This window comes from Cynara cardunculus (genome assembly GCF_001531365.2).
Source record: "Cynara cardunculus var. scolymus isolate 2C chromosome LG 2, CcrdV1, whole genome shotgun sequence".
Taxonomy (NCBI): Eukaryota; Viridiplantae; Streptophyta; class Magnoliopsida; order Asterales; family Asteraceae; genus Cynara; species Cynara cardunculus.
The window spans coordinates 13,653,073-13,677,656 of record NC_037529.1 but is presented as its reverse complement, the minus strand read 5'-3'; the positions used below and the strand labels follow the sequence as shown (position 1 = coordinate 13,677,656).

Sequence of the window (24,584 nt, the reverse complement as noted above, 5' to 3'; positions counted from 1 at the left end):
TAACTTTAATTCTTCTTGTTCTCCCTTTAAAAATCTTCAAAAGACGAAACTCTAGCCTCAAGAATCGCCAAAATTGGAAAAGAAACAAGAAAGTTATGACCAAATGAAGAAAACCTTAAAAATCACATTTTTAACCCATGGGTGCTGCAGAGCGGCTTGAACTTAAGTCGCTTGGGAAGTCATCCGAGCCAAAAATCATCCTTCCAGAGTCCTAACCGACTTGTGAAGCGATTTAAGTCGCTTGGCAACCAGCTTGGCACTTTGTGTTTTTAAGTTGTTTTGCGACTTCTCGTGCAATCAAACTTGCATAGGAGATCCCTTAATACCCCAGATGACTTTCAACACAACTTTTCTTCACCCCAAATCAACTATAAATGCCACAAACATTCAATAATGGTTGGACACCAAATGACTTTCTAAAACAAATCCACACCCCTAAACAGTTAACCGCAAAACACGAGTGTTACATTAAAAACCCAAAAAGGTAACTTATGTTGTTATGTTTGTTCAAAAGCAACAAACGGAAGCCCCTGATTATTCATCTTTAAACAAAATATACCTCAAGACAATTTAAGAGCAACTGTGTACAGAACCTTTGTTACCTTTTAGAGTCGTGATTGATAAAAAAAAATATCAAAATTTCCCAAGATTAATTCTACAAAAAACAAAGAACGTAAAATTTGATACAAAAAGTGCACCTAATGAGGAAGAAACTAAAATTCTAAAGTTGTGATAAGAGGTAAAAATACATACAATAATTCTAAGGCTACTAGCTGGGTTTAGGAAACTGATTATCAAATTAACCCTTTTTTGTGGCTTCATCTTGGCTTTGTTTCAGGAATCATTTACGGTATCCATAATTCTATGTGAAGCTACTCGATCCACCACCTACAACAGAAGTGGCAATGAAGCTCTTGAATACTGTAACTTTTACCCTAAAGATGCTACACCAAAGCTCAATCACATTAAAAACTAGACAAATCATGAATAATAATATGTTTCTCAATTCTGATATATGTGAATGCAAAGCCAAAATTATTTAAAAAAGACAGTATCTTCCAAGACTCTGAATCAGATACTTCCCAACTTGTTTTGGAATCCCTAGACTAGTTAGAAGGTAGATATTGCACCAAAGATTCTACAACCCTAAGGCCTAAACAATCACAAAGAAAAGGTTGCTTTTACAAAGCTAGAATCTTGAAAAAAGCTAGTATCTTTCAAGATTCTAAACCAACCGTTTACAAGCTTCTTTACATATCCAAGTTAGAAGGTGCCCTCTTACACAAAAGAATTGAAACCAAAAACAATCATGAAGAGAATTTTGCTTATCTTACCAATGAATGTATAGCTATAGCTAGAATCTTGAAAACAACTGTTAATTTTCAAATTTTTGAACCAGATACTTTCAAGTTTTATAGACTCTAAATCAGATACCAGGCTTCAGGACCTAAAATCTTGTAGCTATTTACTAATTTACATGTGGTTTTTCATATACCCATGAATGTATTTTCCAAGGTCTAGATTTGAGATAATTGTTAAAAGTTAGGGACTAGATCTGACATGAAACAATAGTGAAGAGATGATTCTTGTAAATGTTGGAGGTAAGAGCTGGCATCATATGATTAGACACAGCTCATTCACAACCGCCCCCCTTTATAAAACATTACCCATCAAACATTGTGCCTAAATTGCAGAATCTATATATACATTTAGGGTTTAAAAATCGATTTTTAATCGAACCCTGATCATGACATACAACAATATCCTCGAACTCTTCGCAGCTACCTTGGATTTGCAGTTTTAGTTTGATTTCAATTCAGATTCCAGTGTATAAGTAGAGCAATCACGTACTAAGTTCACAGTTTGTGATTTCAAGCAAGGGTTTTGAAGGATTGAGTAATGGGGGATGAAAAATCACCGATTAGCAGAGAAAGAGATCGGGAGCTTCTTATACCCGTTGCCAACTCCGTTGATGATGACGCCGCTTCTTCAAAACCCTCTTGTTCTTCAACTTCATCTTCTAATCACGCTGGTCGTGAGGTTTCTCTCTCTCTCTCTCTGTGATTCTATAATTTCTTATGTATTTACCTTGATTTCGTTGCTTAAATGGGTTTTCAAATTGAAACTCTCGCTTCTTGATTAGGATTTTAGATGATTGTGGTGGGGTTTTGCTTTTTGGATTATATGATGTATGATTCTCATTTTGTTTTAATTTGATAACTTGGTTATTGGTTTTTGCAAATTAAAAATAGTGTTGATTGGGGTTTGAAATTTCTGCATTCTTTGATAGAAATATTGATATGATCTCTGCTAGGATTCATTTATGGACTGAACTAGGGATGTTCACACCGAATCTGGTAGGTATGAAATAAGAAACAATTGGTTAACAAAGATATCTTATTTGTAGGGAAAATGGTACATCAAAGTCATATTCCTGCAAACATTCGATAATATAGTATTTAAAAAAGAACAGGAACCCATAACCTGTGGTGTTCTATTTCATCATGATATAATATAATCAAGTCTGATTAGGGTTTTAGATGGGGTTGTTTAGAGATTAAGTTGAAAACTTGAGGTGTATGAAGTTGATTTCGAGTATTTACCTGGGTTTTCTTTTAGAGCTTTGTTTATAGCGAATCCAATGCTTCGAGGGAAGAGCTATAAATGAGCAGCAAGTGGGTTCCACTGGCTGCTTGGTTTGGTTTTAATCGGTTCACTTCGTTGGATTGTAGAGCCAATGATATCTCTTAAAAATTTCGGCAGTATGCAATGGACATCTTAACAATTTTGGATCGATATTCACACAAACAAGCAGTGTCTCTCCTAGGACGTAACGCAGTTGGTTCCGGAATGGTATACTTGATTACTTGCACAAACAGTTCCAGACTCACACTGCGGTTGTCAGATGAAACCCTCATCGGACAACCGCAATGTGGGAGTCATAGTTCCTTGTGGGCACTGAGCTTTTAAGCCAGCCACCTAACGGGCTGCTGTGTACTTAATTTGCCTCTCACATGATGCAATTGGGCTGGGCTGTTCAGGGGTTGCTGGTTAAAAATCCTTTTGGACAACACAATTTCGGTAAGAAATGAAGAAAAAGAACATGGTATCTATGTAGTTCAGCAAGCTTACATCCACAGGTGTTATGTATGAGACATAAAAAAAACACTCCTTTCTCAAGAAGAAAAACATATAGAAAATAGGATAAGACTATATAATTGTCATTCGCACGTGCCATCAGCTATAACCTAATCAACCGAATTCCTTCAAAGTTGGATTTGTAAAGTCGTGGACTGGTTGCAACTTGAATTAGGATCTCAATCCTACATTTGAAAGTTTTAGGTATTCATCTCTTTTACCAGAACTATCATACATTAAATTGAAATCAATTTAATCATTTGTCTTATCTAGGTTATTTGCTAATAATGATTTCCACTTATCAGCATCTAAAATTTACAACTCCATAAATGCTTAACTTACATTCATCTCTGAGAGATGGTAACATGTTAGAATGTAATTCTGTTCACTAACAACCTACACGTATGCTATTATTTTCATGTAGACATTCGTCAAAGTTGTCAGGAGCTGGGCTTCTAAAAAGTTTATGACGGGATGGTTAGCAAGCATTTCTGTTTAATCTTCAGGCTGTTTTTAATTCGATTTTGTTTTTTCTTTTGCTCATTTTTTGTTTGCTCTATCCCTTTTTGCAGTGTCATCTTATTACCGATGGCTATTACCTTCTACATTACATGGTGGTTTATACATTTTGTTGACGGATTCTTCTCTCCAATCTATGATCAACTGGGTATAGATATATTTGGTAAGCATACGACATATATTCTTTTCTGGATGATTTTGTGCACCCGTTCCCTATTTTAAACTTGTAGCTACCTATCTTCCTCTTTTGAGTGCAGAAATTTGTTATTTGTAAATATATGCAAGCACTATTGCATTCAAAATTTACTCCTTTCTTTTGATGAAAATTGAAATACTTTCTTATTTTGGAAAGATTCTAAGTTAAAATCATTTGTATACTTCTTATCATGTTTAAATATATTTTTTAATGGCGTTGATTTGAAAACCAAACAGGCCCATCATATCCCGCCCGGAGGTGGGTTCTTGGGGAGGCGGGGTTGGGATGTACCTAGACTTGACCTCTACCCCAGAAAGTAAAGCGGTTGTTTTTCTTAAGACCCCGGCTTGTGCAAAATGTGCGGAAAAAAGGATAAAGCTTTCTAAAAAAAATATCAGCAATAGAACATAAGATGACCATTAAAAAAAGAAGTTGAAAACAAGAAAGGCAATGCTAAAATTTGAAAGACGGTGCCAACAAAACATATAAACAGAAGCAGGTCCAAGAACCAAGGTAGGAAGAGTCTGTCCTAGGACTCACCGACTCTACCCCAATCCTATACCTCTCCTCCCGTCTAGGCGTTATTAGTCTGCTACCTTAGTCTTGCATCTCCAGGGATCCTCATGTCCAAAGAAATGCCTAAAGCCGTCGTATCTAACCTCAGTTGCTCATCCCAAGTCCTCCTCAGCGTACTAATCTTCCTCCCTCCCTCGACCCTCCTCATTGGAGCTGCCATCCGTCTCCAACAAACATGAACAACTTAGCTGTGATGTGCGGAACTCCCAACACCATCTGGTAGACCTGGTTTGGTATATTGTCAAACATTGATTTGGGTTCACAATGTTCCACTACTTGTCTTTGTTGAAGGGTACTTTTAAATATCTTACAAATAGTAATATTTTACTTGGTCCGTGCATAAGTCGACACAATTGTGGTTCTTGTAAAGTAAATTTTTGCAACATTCTTCTTTTGGAAAGAGAGCGGAACCTCTGCAAATATATTATAAAGAGGAGAACAATATGCACCAGATACTGGGACAAGCCACAGACCCAGGCTAACATTCTTTCTGTCAACTTATTAGCCCATTATCCATCAAAAGTACAACGCTCAGAGCTTCTTCTTTTTGAGAAGTATATGTCCAAATTACTTATTTGTACACGTGGTTATCCTAACTGTTTATAACCGTCTTTTTTACAAATTTGGATCTGCGATGTTTTGTTCCTATGTAGAGTCTAGAATCACACTCCATATCTAACAATTGTCACACCCTCCAACTTATTTTTATAGGTCTGGGGTTTATAACCTCGATAACTTTCATATTCTTGATCGGGGTATTCATGTCGTCATGGTTGGGTGCGTCGGTTCTGAGCCTCGGAGAATGGTGCATCAAACGTATGCCATTTGTTCGTCATATTTACAATGCCTCCAAGCAGATCAGTGCGGCCATTAATCCAGGTAAATCGTGGTCACTTTCCTCAAAATTTTAATCAACTGATCATCTGAAAAATTGTTATTCCTTCGCAATGCAGATCAAAACACACAAGCCTTCAAGGAAGTCGCGATAATTAGACATCCTCGTATTGGCGAATACGCATTTGGGTTTATTACTTCATCAGTCATTCTCCAGGTACACATCCTTTAATTTGATTTATAATATCCCAAAATAGATGCAACTTTCACTTTTTTAGTGAAATACCTAAAGTACCCTTCCACAATGACAATTTAGCGGAATCTGCTATTAGTATTTTGTAATGATTACTCTCAGTAAAGAGAGAATTTTGGATTGAAACCATGCCAAAAATATGACCATGCAACAAAGTTTTTCTTATCTTTTATCTATGCAACAAAATCTCAAGTGTTCTTTTTCGTACCCATTTTGGCCGATAATCTACTGAACTTGTAACATCTGATGGTCAGAATGTCAAGTTGTCAATTAATATATTTTTGACTGATAACTATAACTTGACACCGGCCCCATACGGTATAAAGTAGGTTAAGGAGTATCTAACTCGTATGCTTAAAATGTAGACTTTTTATATTGCCCTAACTTGACATCCACATCATCAAATGTTACATGATCAGTAGATTTCTTATGAAAGAGAAAATTTTGAAACTCTGTTCCATTGACGAAAATACAAATATTTTTGTTGAGAATTTTGGTGGGTAACGTTTGGCACATAGAATTATACGGGAGATGAGGAGCTATACACGGTGTATGTCCCAACGAACCATCTTTACATCGGCGACATATTCTTGGTGAATTCAAAAGACGTTATGAGGCCGAATTTATCCGTTCGTGAAGGAATCGGTAAGTTCACTGATAACATTATATAAGTTTATGTTTTGGTCAATTTCCATTTGTTTTGAATGCAATTTTCTTGTGCAGAAATAGTGGTATCTGGGGGGATGTCGATGCCACAGATACTCTCCACACTGGATTCAAACAACAAAACAAGCTCCTCAGAGGAAATGTCAAGATACTAATCAAGATTGAAAATGCTACTACCATTCTTTTTTTCCCATTTATAGTGTTTGTTATAGAGGAAGAACAAAGCACTTGGTAAATAGATTTGTACCTGAGGGGCCGTTTACTCAAATATTTATCCGATAAGCACTTATCGATAGGAGTCTAACACTATAATTTATTTTATTAGGTAACATTGTAGTGCATCAAAATGATATATTATACAACAATTTACCCGGTAAATACTTACCCGGGTAAGAGTCGTCATTCTCACTTACCGAGTAAGACTCTCCATTCTTTCACCGCTCTTACCGGGTAAGACTCTCCATTCTTTCACCGCTCTTACCGGGTAAGACTCTCCATCCTTTCACCGCTCTTACTGGGTAAGATAGTCAACCCTTACCATGTTCATCCGGTAAAGAAAATTACCCGCCAAACACTTACCGGATAAGCTTTTAGTAAACGGCCTCTAACTTTTTATAAACCAATTTTCTGTCTTTCTCTGGAAAACACAAATTATATCGAACTCCAAACTTGCATTGTTGTTACATTTTCAAGTTCTTTTTTCAACATAAACATTAATAATTGTGGAGATTAAAGATGAATAAAATCCCGTAATTTGTAGTTAGTTTGATTGTTATACTTTACATCTGGTTCTCGAGCAATCCGAGTCACTAAAGTGGAACTCTTTACGATACGGTATAAATCGAATACAAGTGAATGTGTCAATTCATTTGTTTGTCCTCATTTAGTCTTGCACAAACATAATTACTCGTTTGTGTCAAAAATCTTGTTTAATGGAACAAAAAATAACCAAGTATTGAAAAGGATCCATCAGGGTCGGGTTTGCTTCTATGATATGGTACTATGGTCGTCGAGTGTGGGTTGAGTGTCGAAATTTGTAATACAAAACCACCATGTCGTTGCTGCCCATGTACGGCTTGCATGGGGGAGCTAGAGCTCGCGTATGAAGTTGCATATTCTATACACCTTCCCTAGTGACTTGCACCAAGGCGTGTAGACGGGGGCGAAGCCAAGAATTTTGTCAAGGGTGGTCATCTTTAATAAAACAAGAAATACATATACAATGATATTATATTCATGGCAAAGTTCGATCAAAAAGTGAATATACATTTCAAAAGCCAAAACAGTAACCTTTACAGATTCAATAATAAATTCAACGCGTCTTCGTTTTCGAAACGTATCGATGTTATCTTTCATTAGCAATGTCTACAAACACATCTTTTTCAATATAAGCAACCAAGTGATTACAAATTTAAAACTTAAAAGGGTGTGGCTCTAATGCGATTACAAATTTAAAAAAAATAGGCTTATTATTATTATTATTTTTTTGAATGTGAGGGTAGATTGGTGAATTCCCTGGGCCAAAACCAGCTCCGCTCATGCGCGCGTAGATGTTTAGATCAACTATCCATATGGGTTAGGTGATTTTGTTTATTAGTGTGTTTGATCAAGGTATTGAGTGATATTAAGAATTACTTACATGACGTATTTCTTTAAGTTGCCTATGGTCAATAGTGAAACTAAGTGAGATGATATAGACATTCCAAATCGGCAGTGAAGTAGCATACATGCATAGATATGATAAATTAGGCTTGACGTTTGTTTTTTTTATGTGGTTTGGATTTTCGTGGCTTTATCCATATGATTTGTACAGGGAGAAAACATATTTGAAAGCATATTGTGTGTTTCATTTGTGACTTTAGGGTGCATTTGGTGTCCAGACAAGATAAGACATAACTGAACAAGACATAACAGAACATGAGGTTTCCAATTCATGATTGCCTCAATTTTAGCTGGATCTACTTTGATCCCCTTCGCATTCACTACATGGCCCAGAAAACTGAACTTCTTGTATCTAGAATTCGCATTTAGAGAACTTTCCATAAAGTTGCTCCTTTATCAACAATTCCATAATTGTTCTCAGATGTTGTTTGTGCTCCTTTTTGCTCCTTGAGTAGATAAGAATGTCGTTTATAAAGACTATAACAAACTTATCTAGGTAAGGCCTGCATACTCAATTCATTAAATCCATGAATGTCACATGTGCGTTCATTAAGCCGAATGACATTACTATGAATTCATGGTGTCTATATAGAGTCATGAACGCGGTTTTTGGTATATCTTATGTTCTTACCCTCAGCTGATGATACCTTGATCTCAAGTCGATCTTTGAGAAGTGTCTAGCCCCTTGCAGTAGATCGAATAGATCGTCAATCCTTGGCAAAGGTTATCTATTCTTTATCGTGATCTTGTTAAGCTCATGATAATCGATGCACATTCTCATTGTGTCATCCTTTTTTTTTCACGAACATGATCGGTGCTCTCCAAGGTGATGAGTTTGGCCTGATAAAACCATTATCCAAGAGCTCCCACAGTTGCTTCATCAACACTTGCATCCCCATTAGGGCCAACCGACAAGGTGCCCTAGCGATTGGTGTCGCTCCTGGCACCAAATCGATTTTAAATTTTACATGGCGTTCTGGTGGAATTCCTAGGAAACACCTCTGGGTACTCTCTCACCACTGGTACATCATGTATCTTCTTCTTCTTTAGCTTTGTGTCGATTGCGTAATCCAAGTATGTTGCACAACCTTTTCGTAGATATTTGTTTGCCTTAATCGCCGTGATCCTTCCCATGTCAGTCTTCATTCGATCCCTATAAACATAGACTGTTTCTCCTTCTAGGGTCTGAATCTTAATCATTTTCTTGTTGCAAACAATTTGGGCATGACTGTTAGACAACCAGTCCATTTCTAATACTATGTCGAAACCACCCAATCCATGGGCATAAGTCTTACAGGCAACTCCTTACTGTCAATAATTGTGCATCCATTAATCACTTCATCTGCCTTAACTTGGCCACCATATGCAGTTTTTACTTTATAACTCTTTTCTAGCCTATTGGCATCTCTATTCAAGGAAGTAAAGACAAAACTACCATTCGCACCCGAATCAAATAATTGAAGACAACCCAACCAAGTATAGAGCAACGACTGAATAGAAAGTTAGAAATCTTGATTTGTACTCAACAAGTCGCGTTTAATGCCCCCAAATTGAACCATTTGATTTACACAATATGCAATTGAGATTTCACCTTATCGAGCTTATTACAATGCACTTACAGATGATAAAAGTGACAAAACAACACAACAGAAAATGACAAGACAACAATCCACTAAGAAAAGGTAAACACGGATGCTTCTCAGTAAACAAAGTCAACAATAAAATCCAAGATAAAGAGATCCAATTGACCAAAGCAAACTGTTGACTAGAGCTAATTATAGAATGATTATGAATTGAATTATTCAATCTTCTCCACCCATTTCTTGCTGTACATTCCGTAGATAGAGGCTAGCCATTTAAGGAGTTTATAATTTCCATATTGTCTGCATTGTACTCTTGTATATATTCTTGTAATCAGTTCATGAAATATACACTAAATTGTTCCTGCATCTTGAACTAGTTCTTGATGGTATCAGAGCAGGACCATACGAAAACACCACAAACATATTAATCGAATCGAATTGGTTCTGTTTCATGGCGGAAAAAGATCCTCGTGTCATTGTCCAGAACGTACAGGATGCTCCATTTCCCACTGGAATCATCCTTGATGATTCGAATTACCCTCTGTGGTCACAGTTGATGGAGATGCGCATCGGAGCAAGAAATAAATCCGGATTTCTTACTGGAAAAAGTCAGAAACCCATGGATGAAAAACTACTAGAAAACTGGCTTATCGATAACAACCGTGTCAAGAGTTGGCTTATCGATTCGATGAGCCCCTCCTTGATTCAACGATTCATTCGGCTCCAGACGGAAAAAGAAATTTGGGAAGCAGTCGCGAAAACCTTCTATGATGGTTCTGATGAAACTCAACTTTTCGAGCTAAACCGAAGATCGTTCACTACTCGCCAAAACGGTAGACCTTTGCCCACCTACTACAATGAACTGGTCAGCATATTTCAAGAAATTGACACTCGCATTACAACTCAGGAAGAAAGTGTGGCACAAATTGTATCAKGTAATAAGATMYTTGCCCGCCTTCGTGTTCACATCTTTCTCGCTGGGCTCGATCCCGAATTCAATCATGTCAGAAGTGAAATCCTGCGAAAAGACCCTCCTCTCGATCTTGAATCATGCTATGCCTATGTTCGAAAGGAACAAAACCAAAGAAATACAATGGAAGAACCGAAAGTTGAAACTGATGGAATGGTACACTTGGCTGCCAAGAACCGATTTCAGAAAGGTAAGAATCCAAGCAATAAGGGAAGCTCTTTTACATGCGCCCACTGTGGAGAAGAAGGACACTCAAAGCAACGATGCTATGAGATCCTCGGATATCCGGAATGGTGGGATTTCTCGAAGAAGCCCCGAAAAAAAATAGGCCAAGCAACAGTTGCTACCTCAACCAAAGACGAACCAGCGGGCTCCGATTGCTGCACATACTGAGCATGTGAACAAATATGGTATGTCTAAATCTAATTCTACTAGTGATGGTAGTTGGATCATTGACACAGGAGCGACCGATCATATGACAAATGATCCATGTAAGCTTGTATCCATGTGCTCTCCAAAACAATCTAAGATTCTCACGGCAAATGGAGGAACTGCACATGTGACCGGTGAAGGACCAATACAAGTATCTGGATCTATGAATCTAGAAAATGTTCTTGTGGTTCCCTCATTATCTTCTAATCTCTTGTCCATATCCCAAATTACAAAAAAAATTGAATTGTTTTGTAACATTCGGGCCTGATGAATACATCTTCCAGGACATCAAGACACAGAGGATTCTTGGCTATGGTACTAGGCGGGGGAAGTTGTACTACCTTGAAGATCAGAAGTATGGTGAAGCTCTTAATACTGGAATAACTCAAGGAAATAAAACGTTGGCATGGCTATGGTATCGTAGACTAGGGCATTTATCATTTAGTTATCTTCGAAAATTGAAACCAAGTTTGTTTATTGGAAAAGATGATGATTTTAAATGTGGTATTTGTGAAATGGCGAAAAGCCATAAAACTTCATATGTTCTGAGCGCTAATAAGAATTCGATTCCTTTTATGACTATTCACTCAGATGTATGGGGCCCCGCTCGAATACCCACACCTAACGGTGCTCGTTACTTTGTGACTTTTATTGATGAATGTACACGCATGATTTGGATTTCTCTGCTTAAACATAAGGGAGAAGTATGTACAGTCTTTAAGGAATTGGTCTGAACCGTCAAGTCACAATACAAATGTGACGTCCAGGTCCTACAATCAGATAACGGAACCGAGTATATCAACCAAGAGATGGAAGAATTTTGTAAAGAAAAATTCATAAGACATCAAACCTCATGTGTTGGAACCCCGCAACAAAACGGATTAGCAGAAAGAAGAAATCGACAACTTCTAGAGATTGTTCGAGCATCCTTGTTTGACATGAATGTTCCACGTCAATACTGGGGTGAGGCTGTTCGATCTGCAACTTATCTCATGAACAGAACTCCATCTAGAGTCATCGAATTTAAAACTCCTCTTCAAAAACTTCAGGAACTCTTGGAAATTCCAGCAAGCGTCGATCTTGAACCAAGGGTTTTTGGTTGCACGTCTTATGTGCATCAAAATCTAGGTAAGCTGGAACCTCGAGCTGTTCGATGCATCTTCCTAGGGTACGCTGATTTCAAGAAGGGTTACCGTTGTTATGACCCTACGGAAAAAAAATGTACATCACCAGAGATGTGGTATTTCATGAGAATATTCAATTCTTTGGAGGTGAGTGTTCTCTTCAGGGGGAGAAAACATCTAAAATGCAGGAAGAGAACCCATATGAATGCAATGAAGAACCAAATCTGTAGGATGAAACACCCGATACTCCGAACAACGAAAATGAAGAAGAAGATAATGGGACATATATGGAGGAAGCTAGTGGAGAGCAAGATGATGTGGTGATTGAAGATCAAGATAATATAACTTCCCCGCCTGTCCACCAGCCACATGAACCGCCGTCGCCTTCGGTTCCCTCGCCAACCACTAACCTTAATGATTCTGTTTTGCAGGATAACCTGAACAATGACACCCCGCAAGAACCTGAACCAAGATATCCTGTAAGACAGAACCGTGGAGTTCCAGTAAAGCGATATCAACCAGATCTCAAGGCTAAGGCAAAATACCCCATCAACAACTATGTTTCCTTGCACCGGCTTGTAAAATCTCAAGCGCTACTCGTAGACCAGTTGTCATCTGTGTCTATACCAAACGATGTTCATGAAGCACTGAAAGACAAGAAGTGGAAGAGAGCAATGAACGATGAAATGGAAGCCCTAAAAAAGAATCATACTTGGGAGATGGTAAATCTCCCTCCAGGAAAGAAACCGGTAGGATGTAGATGGATATTTACTGTCAAACTCGATTTGGAAGGGAATATTGACAGGTACAAAGTGAGACTCGTTGCTAAAGGGTACACTCAAAAGTATGGTATCGATTATGGAGATACATTTGCTCCTGTAGCAAAGATAAATACCATTCGTATCCTTTTATCTATAGCAGCAAACCAAGACTGGCCTCTACGACAATTTGATGTGAAAAATGCGTTCCWAAATGGTCAYCTTGAAGAAGAAGTTTATATGGAACCTCCTCCCGGGATAAACTGCAAAGGCAAAGTATGTAAGCTAMACAGAGCATTATACGGGCTAAAGCAATCTCCACGTGCGTGGTTTGGGAGATTTTCTAGCTTCATGAAGAAAATCGGGTACAAACAGAGTGATGCGGATCACACTCTATTCGTGAAGAGACAAAAGAAGAACATAACAACATTGATTGTATACGTAGATGATATGGTTGTCACTGGAAATGACTCAAAGGAGATATTAAATCTTCAAAAGGTTCTGGCGACAGAATTTGAACTAAAAGATCTTGGAAATTTAAAGTATTTTTTGGGTATAGAAGTAGCAAGATCAAAGCAGGGCATATCTATGTGTCAATGAAAGTATGTGTTGGATCTTCTCGCAGAAACTGGGATGCTTGACTGTCGACCGACAGACACACCTATGGAAGTAAACCACGGATTAATGATTCATCCGGATCAGGTCCCAACGAACAAAGAAAGGTACCAGCGGCTGGTCGGGAAGTTAATCTATTTGTCTCATACTCGCCCTGACATAGCATATGCTGTAAGTGTTGTTAGCCGATTTATGCATGCTCCGAGTGAAGATCACATGGAAACTATATACAGAATTCTGAGATACTTGAAGTCGTCTCCAGGAAAAGGACTTTTTTTTCGCAAAGAATCAAAGTAAAGAGATAAGTGGATACACGGATGCCGACTGGGCAGGAAACGAGACTGATGGAAAGTCAACATCCGGATATCTTACGTTCGTTGGAGGTAATCTGGTCACATGGAGAAGCAAGAAACAAAAGGTTGTTGCTAGATCAAGTGCGGAGTCTGAACTACGAGGAATGGTTCATGGTGTATGTGAACTTTTGTGGATAAAACGAATATTGAGAGACCTCGGCATCGGTCTCACAAATCCGATGAAGTTAAGTTATGACAATCAAGCGGCTGTTAAGATAGCAAATAATCTTGTTCATCATGATAGGACCAAACATGTGGAGGTTGATCGACACTTTATTAAGGATCACTTAGAAAAAGGTACAATCGAACTTCCGTTGGTTCCCTCAAAAGACCAACTCGCAGATATTCTGACGAAAGCAGTGTGTGGAAGGATTTTTCATAGCTCTCTTAACAAGCTGGGAATGATAGACATCCATTCTCCACCTTGAGGGGGAGTGTTGACTAGAGCTAATTATAGAATGATTATGAATTGAATTATTCAATCTTCTCCACCCATTTCGTGTTGTACATTCCGTAGATAGAGGCTAGCCATTTAAGGAGTTTATAATTCCATATTGTCTGCATTGTACTCTTGTATATATTCTTGTAATCAGTTCATAAATATACACGAAATTATTCCAGCATCTTGAACCAGTTCTTGACAAACCATTATGATGTCCTTGACGAACCTCAGTAGACATAGTTGTTTATCGAAAGGGGCAATGAGGTGTCCCGATAGGTTAATGACATCGATGATAAAAGACCTAACATAAACCACGAAGTAGAAGAGTAGAAGGTTTGCAACCCTTTAATGAGAACATGTTTAATGATGCAGATTTAACTATTATTATTATTTATTGGCTTTCAATATTCGGTGTTATCTCCCTCATATTTTCCTCCTTCTTTATTGCCTTAATTATTGGTTTCCTTTTTTGTTTTCTTCTATTTATCGGAGGTGATCTCCTCCCTTGTATGTGTGTGTTTCTTTAAACAATTAATAAAGAAGGATACCTTGAAATTATAATGGTATCAGAGCAGTGATCCTATTGCTTGGCATAATCCCAATCGTTCTCCACAAGCATGGCTGGAGGCGAAGAACCAGAGGCAAAGGATGGCGGCAACGTCGTCGATCACAACTCACCCTATTATCTTCACCCATCTGATTACCCTAGACAAATGCAAGTTAACGATGCATTGTCAGACAAAAATTATGCCGATTGGGTACAAGAGATGGAGAAATTTCTGTTTGCAAAGAATAAAATCGGATTCGTCGATGGCTCTATTAAAAGACCGGACAAGTCATCCAGGGATTACATGGCTTGGATGAGGGTGGATGCAATGATCAAATGATGGCTTACCACCGCCATGGAGAAGGAAATACGAAGCAGCGTGAAATACGCAAGCACGACATCGGAGATGTGGTCAGATCTTTGTGAAAGATTCGGAAAAGAAAGCGCGCCAAGAGCGTACGAATTAAAGAATAAAATTGTTGTTTCACATCAAGATGGTACTACCGTCTCAGCCTACTACACAAAGCTTCGTTTCCTGTGGGATGAGATTCAATCAGTTTTTCCTATCCCACGGTGCACATGTAACGGGTGCACGTGTGACATCGGTAAAAGACTCGTTGAGCATCAAGAGAAAGAGAAGCTGTATGAGTTTCTCATGGGCCTCGACAATGAGTTCGGGGTTATTAAAACCCAGATCCTTGCCACCAAACCAACACCAGGTCTCGGTACCGCCTACCATCTCGTTGCGGAAGATGAACGACAGAGAATGATAACGGAGGAGAAGAAACCCACCATGGAAGCCGCTSCATTTAAGACCTTTGTCCCACCAAACGTGAGAACTCCTCCTCGAACCAGCAGAAAGCGAAGACACATTCGAAAACCGTGAAGCGAGAGGAAGAGGTGCAACACTGCACTTTTTGTGATAGGGATGGACACAATCGGGATGGTTGTTTCAAACTGGTTGGTTATCCTGAGTGGTGGCCAGGAAAAGCAAAGGTGGATAAAGGCAAGCCGAGAGCTTCATGCGTTGAAGGTGGGTTGAGTCCCATTTTGGGTCTCACCGTGGAACAATACAACACGTTCTTGAAGCACTTCGAGCATGGTGTCACTACAGGTGATGAAGAGAGCAAACGTGTCGYTAACATGACAGGTAGTTTTAATGACAAAGATGACTGGGTTGTGGATTCGGGAGCHACCGAACACACAACTTATCGTGTCGATATTCTTGTGAACAAAAGGAAAAGTCCTTATGAACCGCCTGTTGTCATCCCTAATGGTGACGCTATCCCGGTCGAAGGAAGGGGTGATTATACCTTGCCAGGAGGAACCAAGATAGAAGGGATATTGGACGTTCCAAAGTTTAATTGCAACCTTTTATCTGTTAGCAGATTAACTAAAAACCTTCAATGCGCCATAACATTTTTTTCGGATTTCTGTGTTATGCAGAGGCTTCGTTCGAGGACCTTGATTGGTGCGGGTGAATGCAGAAGGGGTCTGTACCGAATGGGGGTCYTTGCAGAAGGAAGGAAGGCTATGGCAGTTACTATTGGCAGATGGCACAAGAGGTTGGGTCATACATCTCAAGAGAAACTTACTAAAGTTGACTTTCTCAAAGGTGTTTCTTTTAATATTAGAGATATTGTTTGTGATTCTTGTTCAAAGGCAAAACATACAAGGTCACCTTTTCCTTTGAGTGACATTAAAACAAAAGGATATTTTGAATTATTACATTGCGATGTGTGGGGCAAATATCGCTTTCCTTCTTTTTTTGGAGCAAATTATTTTTTGACCATTGTGGATGATTTTAGTAGAACTGTTTGGGTTTTTCTCRTTAAACACAAAAGTGATGCTAGTACTTGTCTRGTCAATTTTTGCAAAATGATAGAAAATCAATTTAGTAAAACCGTCAAGAGAATAAGATGTGACAACGGTGGAGAGTTTACCTCCAACTTCATGATTGATTYTTACACCAAGCAAGGCATTTTGTTGGMAAMCACGTGTCCACACACGCCCCAACAAAATGGAGTTGTTGAACGTAAGCATAGGCACTTGCTTGACACGGCTCGAGCCTTACGGTTTGAAGCCAACCTACCTAAGAAGTTTTGGGGGGAATGTGTTCTAACGGCCGCTTACATCATCGATCGATTGCCTTCTAAAATCCTCGGTCATAAAACTCCATACGAATTGTTATACAATCAAAAACCCGAATATGACCACATGAGGGTTTTCGGTTGTTTAACTTATTTTTGGAGTATCGAAACAAAAGGTGACAAATTYRAAGTGAKGGGGAGACCCRGGGTCTTCTTGGGTTACCCTCAAGGGACAAAGGGTTACAAAATATTGGACATCGAAGGCAAAAGGATCGTTGTGTCACGGGATGTCAAATTCCATGAAAACACTTTTCCTTTCTCGGGTTCACCACAAGCTCAAATTGATCATGACAATTTTAGCCTCATTCCAACCCAAAGTGTCGAAAACCCTCATCATGAAGTCCATGATATTTTGGATGAAACAACAAACAGTGGGACTAATTCTAGTCCATAAAATTTTGACAATGAAGATGGGCATGGATCACAAGAGAGCAACAATGAAGATGGCCAAGCAATAAACAGTGAAGAGTTATTTCATCAAAATGAAGACAACCTCCAACAAAACAKTGAGTCTCASAACTCACGGCCAAAGAGGGACCGATGTCAACCCAAGCGTTTAGATGATTTCATTGGATTTCATTGTCAATCTTCCCCCTTCGGTCGACCATGCACGCACCACATCAACTCAAGACGCCTCAACGGTACACCCTATTACAAATTATCTTTCTTATGATAATTTTTCTAACACTCATAAAGCCTTTTTGGCAGCTATCACCACAAACGATGAGCCGAAAAATTTCAAGCAAGCCATGCARGACCCAAAATGGATTGAAGCCATGAAGAAGGAGATCCAAGCTCTTGAACAAAACRACACGTGGACTCTTGAGTCGTTGCCGGAGGGAAAACGAGCCATAGACTCCAAATGGGTCTATAAAATCAAATACAAGCCAAATGGAGATRTCGAGAGATACAAAGCGAGACTCGTGGCTAAGGGATTTACTCAAATTGAAGGAGAAGATTTTCATGACACGTTTGCTCCGGTGGCAAAACTGGTCACTGTTCGAACGTTACTAGCCGTGGCCACYAAAAACAACTGGCTCATCCACCAACTTGACGTTAACAACGTTTTTTACATGGCGACCTAGACGAAGAAGTGTACATGAAGATACCGCAAGGTTTTTCTAAAGAGAACGAGACTCGGGTATGTCGATTGCGAAAATCTMTCTACGGTCTCAAACAAGCTTCACGAAACTGGTATTAAAAATTCACCACGGCTTTTCTTGGTCTCAGATTTTATTCATCTAAATCAGACCATTCTCTTTTCATCTACCAAAMGGATGACACCTTCATTGCCAGCCTCATCTACGTTGATGATGTCATCATTGTGGGGAATGATTCAGAAAAGATACAAGAAATCAAACAAAGCTTGCATGACAAGTTTAGCATAAAAGATCTCGGTGAGTTAAAGTATTTTATTGGCATTGAAGTGGCYAAGACTTCAAGTGGACTTGTTTTGAGTCAACGAAAGTACACGCTCAACATTTTGGAAGATTGTGGCATGGAAGTGTGTCACCCGAGTTCTTTCCCCATTGAACAAAACATAAAACTTGTCATGGATGACAAAGAGCCCAAGGTCGATCCCAGTCATTATCGGCGGCTCATTGGTCGGTTACTTTATCTTCAGGCCACTCGTCCAGACATTGCTTACTCTGTTAGCACCCTCAGTCATTTTGTTTCAGATCAGGCATACTTTTACCAAAAGAAGGTGGCATGAGTTTAGTTGCATACTCTGACTCAGATTGGCTTGGTTGTCCCCTCACAAGGCGTTCTTGAACTGGTTACTTGCTACTTCTCGGTGGTGCCCCTATCTCGTGGAAAACCAAAAGGCAGTCAGTCGTTTCATGCTCTTCCGCTGAGGCCGAATATCGGGCTATGGCCACCACTGTTAGCGAACTTGTTTGGATGCGATGGCTTTTAAAGGAACTGGGTTCTCCCCAACTCGCATCTACCACACTTTTTTGTGACAATCAAGCTGCTCGACACATTGTCAATAACACCGTCTTTCACGAACGCACTAAACATGTTAAAATGGACTGCTACTTCGTTCGTGAACGTGTTGAATCGAACGAAATTTGTCCTATGCCGATCGACTCAAAGCTCCAACTTGCTGATCTTCTTACGAAGGGCCTTGGGGCTGCTCATCTTCGTTTCCTTCTTGACAAGCCGGGCATTGTTAATTTACACGCTCCAGCTTGAGGGGGAGTATTGGCTTTCAATATTCGGTGTTATCTCCCTCATATTTTCCTCCTTCTTTATTGCCTTAATTATTGGTTTCCTTTTTTGTTTTCTTCTATTTATCGGAGGTGATCTCCTCCCTTGTATGTGTGTGTTTTTTAAACAATTAACAAAGAATGATACCTTGAAATTATTATTATTATTATTATTATTATTATTATTATGTATTCAACAATAAATATATAATTCTATTTATTTGAATCAGACTGACAAATTAAAATAACCCAATTACATATTCAAACAAGGATCGGAACCGAAACCGACCATGACTTGGAAGCCTCGATTCCGATCCTTGAAAAAAACGTGATTTATCAACCATTAATAATTAATTAGCAATTATATTTGCCGTGATATGGTTCTTCCTTTGCGCACAGGAAACAAAACATGCACCTTGTTACACCATGGTAAACCCTCGGAGTAACCCTAAACCCCTCTCTCTATAAGTAGACACGCACAATGCCTTCATCTTCATCGCCTCTTTCTCTGTTTCTACATCTAGGGTTTACCAATTAATCCCCATTTGGGTTCTCCAATGGAGATCTGTTCTCTTATCTCTCTCTTCTGTCTATTTTGTTATTGTTTCTGATGAGTTTACATTTCAATTCGATTTGGGTTTCATCCAATTCGATCGATTCGTTCTTATTCGATTTTTAAATTTTCAGAAAAAAGGGCTATGACGATCACATGTGATAAGGTCTCGTTCGTCGTAATGGTGATGAATAATCCCCTTGCCGACCACACTGTTATATCACCACCCATAAACCGAGTCCTGTCAATTTGTGTTTTTTTTTCTTTAAAACAATTGGTATTTATTTCCATCTCAAGCTATATGTTTTTCAGTGATTTTGAGTATTCTTTTTGGATCTGGCCGATGATTAAATTCTAAATCAAAGACAAGCATATGTCTGAATCAAACCGTGTTGTTTAATCTAATCTTCTCAATGAGGCCGTGAGTTTTGATTTCCAAAATCTTGCTATTATTTTGAATGTTTTACTTTAAGGTTAACCTGCAAGCCAATGATGATTACAATTGTATTTATTCGATGAATCATGATTACAACAATACTGCCTTCCTTCTGAGGCTTTCTGTTAATCGTTTCCATTTTGAACTTGTACCATTTTATGCTTATTTATTGGGAGGTTCAAATGATGACCATTTGCATAGTTCACATGATATTCTGTGATTATACATATCTTTTAGTCTTTCGCTCCTATCTGATGAACTCTCTCAAAACAAATTAGTTGCTGGTTTTAGATTAATTGTTTCCTTTTTTAAAAGTAAATGAAATCATGAATTGGGATAATGACGACTCCATGTGATAAGGTCTCGTTCGTCGTAATGGTGATGAATAATTACCTTGCCGACCATCCTGTTATATCACCACCCATAAACTGAATCCCATTTCCATTCATATACTTGGTTTTATTTTGAAGGGTTTTGTAATTTTTATTTTGTTGGTAATTTCAAGATTTTACCTTTTTGGGCAGATGATTTGAGAAATCTTACACAATGACAAGCATATGTCTGAATCAACATGTGTTGTAAATCTTTATCTATGATGCCTTGTACGATTGATCTATCTTTAGTTTTCTTTCATGTTTTTTTATTAATCTGGTTATCCAATCCGTTATGCTAGCTGACTAATCCCAGGTCAACCACCTGCTTTACTGCATTTGAACATCTGTGGTCACAATGAGATTTTCATGTTCTTTTCAATCTTGATTTTTGTTGCATGTTTTGAAGACAGCTTGGTGTTAAAGATCTCGTTGGTGTTTGTAGCAAGCAGTTGTTGAGAAAGGGCGCATATGCACAAAGCTTGGATCATCTATAGCTTGATATGTGTAATCTCTTGTTTTTCTTATGTTTATTTGTATCAAATCCTGATTAATAAATAAAACTTGGTGTTGAAGATCTCGTTCTTGGTGTTGTTTCAGTATTTTGGTCTTTGATATCGTGTTTTTTGAATTTTATACACCTAGTTCTTACCTAGAAAGTATTGTTAAAAAGAACAACAAATCGAAGTTATTTCTTATTCAGAAGATCTGAAGGGAATAAGTTACATCTAATAATCAAATTTACTATTTTGTTTGATTTGGGTTTTGTTGAAAAGAATATATATAATTAAGAACATGTACAGATTTTTTGGGTTGAGGTCGAAATGTAATGTTTGTGCCTGCCTGTGAATCTAGATGCATGTTTTTGAACAGAAATTACACAGTATTTTGATTACAAACTCTTGGTAACCCCATAAATCAGCTTCTGAAATTTGTATGCAATCTTTTTGTAACTTCAAAAGGTTTTTGCTTCATATCCACAGTTTGCTGTCCTGTAATCCTCAAAACACCAGTTTGCAAGTGTTCATGTGCCCATAAAATGCAACCTGCATCTTAACTTGCACCTGCTTTTGAAACACTGACATGGGTTTCACCCCAAATCGACAAGTATGGGCTAACAATATGGACTTTCTTGTGCCACTACTGAAGCTTTCTGGTGAAAATTTTGACCTTTCTACAACGATTCTGCTTCTTGACTTTATACCTGAATCAGCAATTTCATCATCATCATTCTCGTCATCTTCTTCAATAGGATCTGTAATCCTCTTAACTTCGTTATCAACACCAATGGCACGCCATGCCTCTGCAACAAGTTCGACAGTGTTCTTCTGTGGAATGATCCCCTTCTCTTCCATGATCTGTAGCAACTCTTCAGCTTTCCATGGCTGTCTTGCTTCTCCATAACCCCAAATCAGAGTTTCAAATGTTTTCAAATTAGGTGAAATACCCATTTTGCCCATTTCATCAAAAACCTCCATGGCATGATCCATCTTCCCTGCACTGCACCATCCACTAATGATTGTAGTATAGATGACTACATTTGGGCTTACGTTTGATGCCTTCATAACTTGCAAAATTCCTTTGGTTTTCTCGGGTTCACCGGATCGGACATAGCCCTTGGCCAAGATACTGAATACATGAATATCTGGTTCAATCCCAGCCTTGATCATGTCATCAAAGATATCTTGACATTTGTCCATTAATCCTACTGAACTCCATGCATTCATAATGGTGCTGAATGTAATCACATCTGGTTTCACCCCAAATTCCTCCATCAACTCTAGTGCCTGCCCAGATTCATACAAACATCCGTCAGTTTGATATTCAAAACCCCTTTTTGGATTGCTTAAATTCAAGCATTCTTGAAAGCTCAAAAGTAAGGAATGGCCATGTAGCAAACTAGCTAATATGCTAACATTTGGCTGAAAAATTATCTAATAAACTAGTCGTGTTTTAGTAAAAACTAGTAAAAACTAGTCAACAAGTTATATGACAATGTAAAATAAACTAAAAGCTCATGTTGAAGAAAACCCTAGAACTTATTGAATTGCTGAAGCGAAAAGCTAGCTTATAGCTAACCAAAAGGAGCTTCTTCGATAAGCTCGAAACATAAACTAGTTTATGGTCAAAGTGTAAACATGAATATACACATACATGCATACCTCATCAACTCCATCTGAATCCGCATCATCAAGGAACCCTTTGATAAGCGAATTGAAGACGACATCATTTGGGAGCACTCCAAGATCCTTCATTCGGTATATAAATCTCACAGCGTCCATCATATTACCTTCTCTACAATACCCATTTACTATAATCCCACAAGTTCGTTTATTTGGAGCCACTTTGTTATTCTGCATCTGAAATATCATCTCTTCGGCTCTATATGTTTCTCCATTCAAAGCATAAGCTTTTGCTATCGTGTTATAGGTCACGACATCGGGCTTTATACCAAATGCAACCATTTTCTGAGCAACATTCCAAGCTTCTGTGATGTTCTTCTGACTGCACCAAGCTTGAGCAATGATATTAAAAGTTCTGTCATTGGGTTTCACTTTCTCTTCTACTGTCATCATCTCCAACAGTTTCATACATTCCTCAGGTTTACCTATGATCCCGAGTCCTTTAACTAAGGTGTTTAAAGTGCTTGTTGTAGGTTTACATCCACTATCCTTCATTTTCTTGTACATTTTCATGGCTTCCTTGATGTTTCCAGATTCGGAGAAGGCGTTGATCATGGCGTTGAAGAAAATGGAATCGGGTTTTAAGCCATTTGCTTCCACTTTGGAGAGGAGGGAAGGAATGGAATTGAAACGCTTCTGAAGTGTTAAAGCGGCTAAGAGAGTTGTGTACGTGACAAGAGTGGGTATGTGGCCGTCTTCGATTAAATCTTTCATAATTGATTGGACTTCTTGTGGCTTTTTTCTCTCGATCAAGATCTTCATCAGTTTGGTTCTTGAACGAACTGTTTGGCAACTGTTGTTTTTGTTTTCTAGACAGGTATTGCAGCGCGAATGAGTTCGTGAACTCACAACAGCTGAAACCTTGCCAAAATGGGCTTTTTCATGAAGATGTGTTTCCTGCAACATATGCAAATCATCAAACACTTTGTTTTGAAGATCAAACTTTTTGCTAGGTTCTTTAGGTTTATTGATGATAAACTCAAAAAGTTGTGATGTACCATGGTAGAAGATGCTTGAACCTTTGACTTGCTGGTGACTGGTCCATTTCGGTGCTTGTTGATGATGACAGAATGTAATCTTTCTTTACCAAATTCTCCCATTTTGCATGCAAACGATTCTCAATATTCCTCAAAGAACTTATTGCATCAAATTTGGTGTGTTCAGATTTTAATCATGATCTTAGAAGATCCATGATGGTACTCATCTGAGCCATCCTAAAGAGAATCATGGAGAAAGTAAGCAGAACAGGACAGAAAGTCGAATTTATGAAGAACATAGAAGTTGAACATGATGATGAAAAGGGAATATTCACATAATGGTCAAGAAAACCACAATAAACATCATCTTGAAACATCTACAATCAAAGCCATAATCCCATTCCTTTATTCTTTAGATAGAACACAAGTCAACAAAAGCCAATGGGTATCAACAAACACTTCAAAAGACCAAACTGGAGAAGGGGGGGAGGGGGGTTCATATAATCACATTCATCACCACAAGAACATTAATAACTACTTTAGGAAAATATGACCAGATAGCTTAATCCAATTAGATCAAGATCCTTGATCTAATTGTCATAAATCAGATAATACCTGCATCCCTTGATTAGATTCCACCCTGCAAAAACTTCCCAAACTTAAAGACTCTTAGCTCTAGGGTCTGTTATTCTTCATTTTCAAAAATGACCCAGTTTCTCAACTCTAGGGTCTGTTATTCTTCATCAAAACTGTGATCATTTGGATACATGAAATGAAACAAAGTAAACCCTAAAAGATCAAAACTGTGATCATCCACAATATGAAGCAAAATGTGCCAATTGAGAGTAAGTGTAGAGGGAGAAAGAATACCTGTTGGAGTGAAGCAGGATGCAAGAGAGAATGCATGATGGGAGATGAAGCTCTCCTTTTGCATGTAAGAAATTGTTGTCTTGTGACATCTTGGTGAAATCTTATCCACAAATATTATCAAGAAATCAAAATGGGTTTTGAATTTTCTCAGTTTTCTTCTTTTCTT

At 38.4% G+C, this 24,584-nt stretch overlaps 2 protein-coding genes and 4 non-coding genes across 6 annotated transcripts; 5 read left to right on the top strand and 1 right to left on the bottom strand.

The window, feature by feature from the left end:
- The first annotated feature begins 1,687 nt into the window (after nt 1–1,687).
- Nucleotides 1,688–6,486, top strand: LOC112507812 (protein LIKE COV 1-like). Its single transcript, XM_025112530.1, has 7 exons — nt 1,688–2,040; nt 3,563–3,615; nt 3,711–3,820; nt 5,141–5,308; nt 5,383–5,480; nt 6,035–6,161; nt 6,240–6,486. The coding sequence occupies exons 1-7, from the start codon at nt 1,900–1,902 to the stop codon at nt 6,335–6,337; spliced, it is 795 nt and encodes a 264-aa protein (XP_024968298.1). The 5' UTR covers nt 1,688–1,899; the 3' UTR covers nt 6,338–6,486.
- A 13,235-nt stretch (nt 6,487–19,721) lies between these two features.
- Nucleotides 19,722–19,823, top strand: LOC112508318. The gene has a single exon (XR_003068697.1). It is a non-coding gene; the product is annotated as a small nucleolar RNA Z43 (small nucleolar RNA).
- Nucleotides 19,824–20,065: 242 nt separating this feature from the next.
- On the top strand, nt 20,066–20,137 carry LOC112508327. The gene has a single exon (XR_003068702.1). It is a non-coding gene; the product is annotated as a small nucleolar RNA U83 (small nucleolar RNA).
- A 53-nt stretch (nt 20,138–20,190) lies between these two features.
- Nucleotides 20,191–20,280, top strand: LOC112508316. The gene has a single exon (XR_003068695.1). It is a non-coding gene; the product is annotated as a small nucleolar RNA snR60/Z15/Z230/Z193/J17 (small nucleolar RNA).
- A 71-nt stretch (nt 20,281–20,351) lies between these two features.
- On the top strand, nt 20,352–20,453 carry LOC112508317. Its single transcript, XR_003068696.1, has one exon. It is a non-coding gene; the product is annotated as a small nucleolar RNA Z43 (small nucleolar RNA).
- A 749-nt stretch (nt 20,454–21,202) lies between these two features.
- On the bottom strand, nt 21,203–24,462 carry LOC112507406 (pentatricopeptide repeat-containing protein At5g21222). The gene is made up of 4 exons (XM_025111983.1): nt 24,419–24,462; nt 23,570–23,785; nt 22,551–23,468; nt 21,203–22,175 (listed from the first exon to the last, which is right to left on the bottom strand). Exons 2-4 carry the CDS (start codon nt 23,669–23,671, stop codon nt 21,390–21,392), a joined length of 1,806 nt encoding a protein of 601 aa, XP_024967751.1. The 5' UTR covers nt 23,672–23,785; nt 24,419–24,462; the 3' UTR covers nt 21,203–21,389.
- Nucleotides 24,463–24,584: the final 122 nt, after the last annotated feature.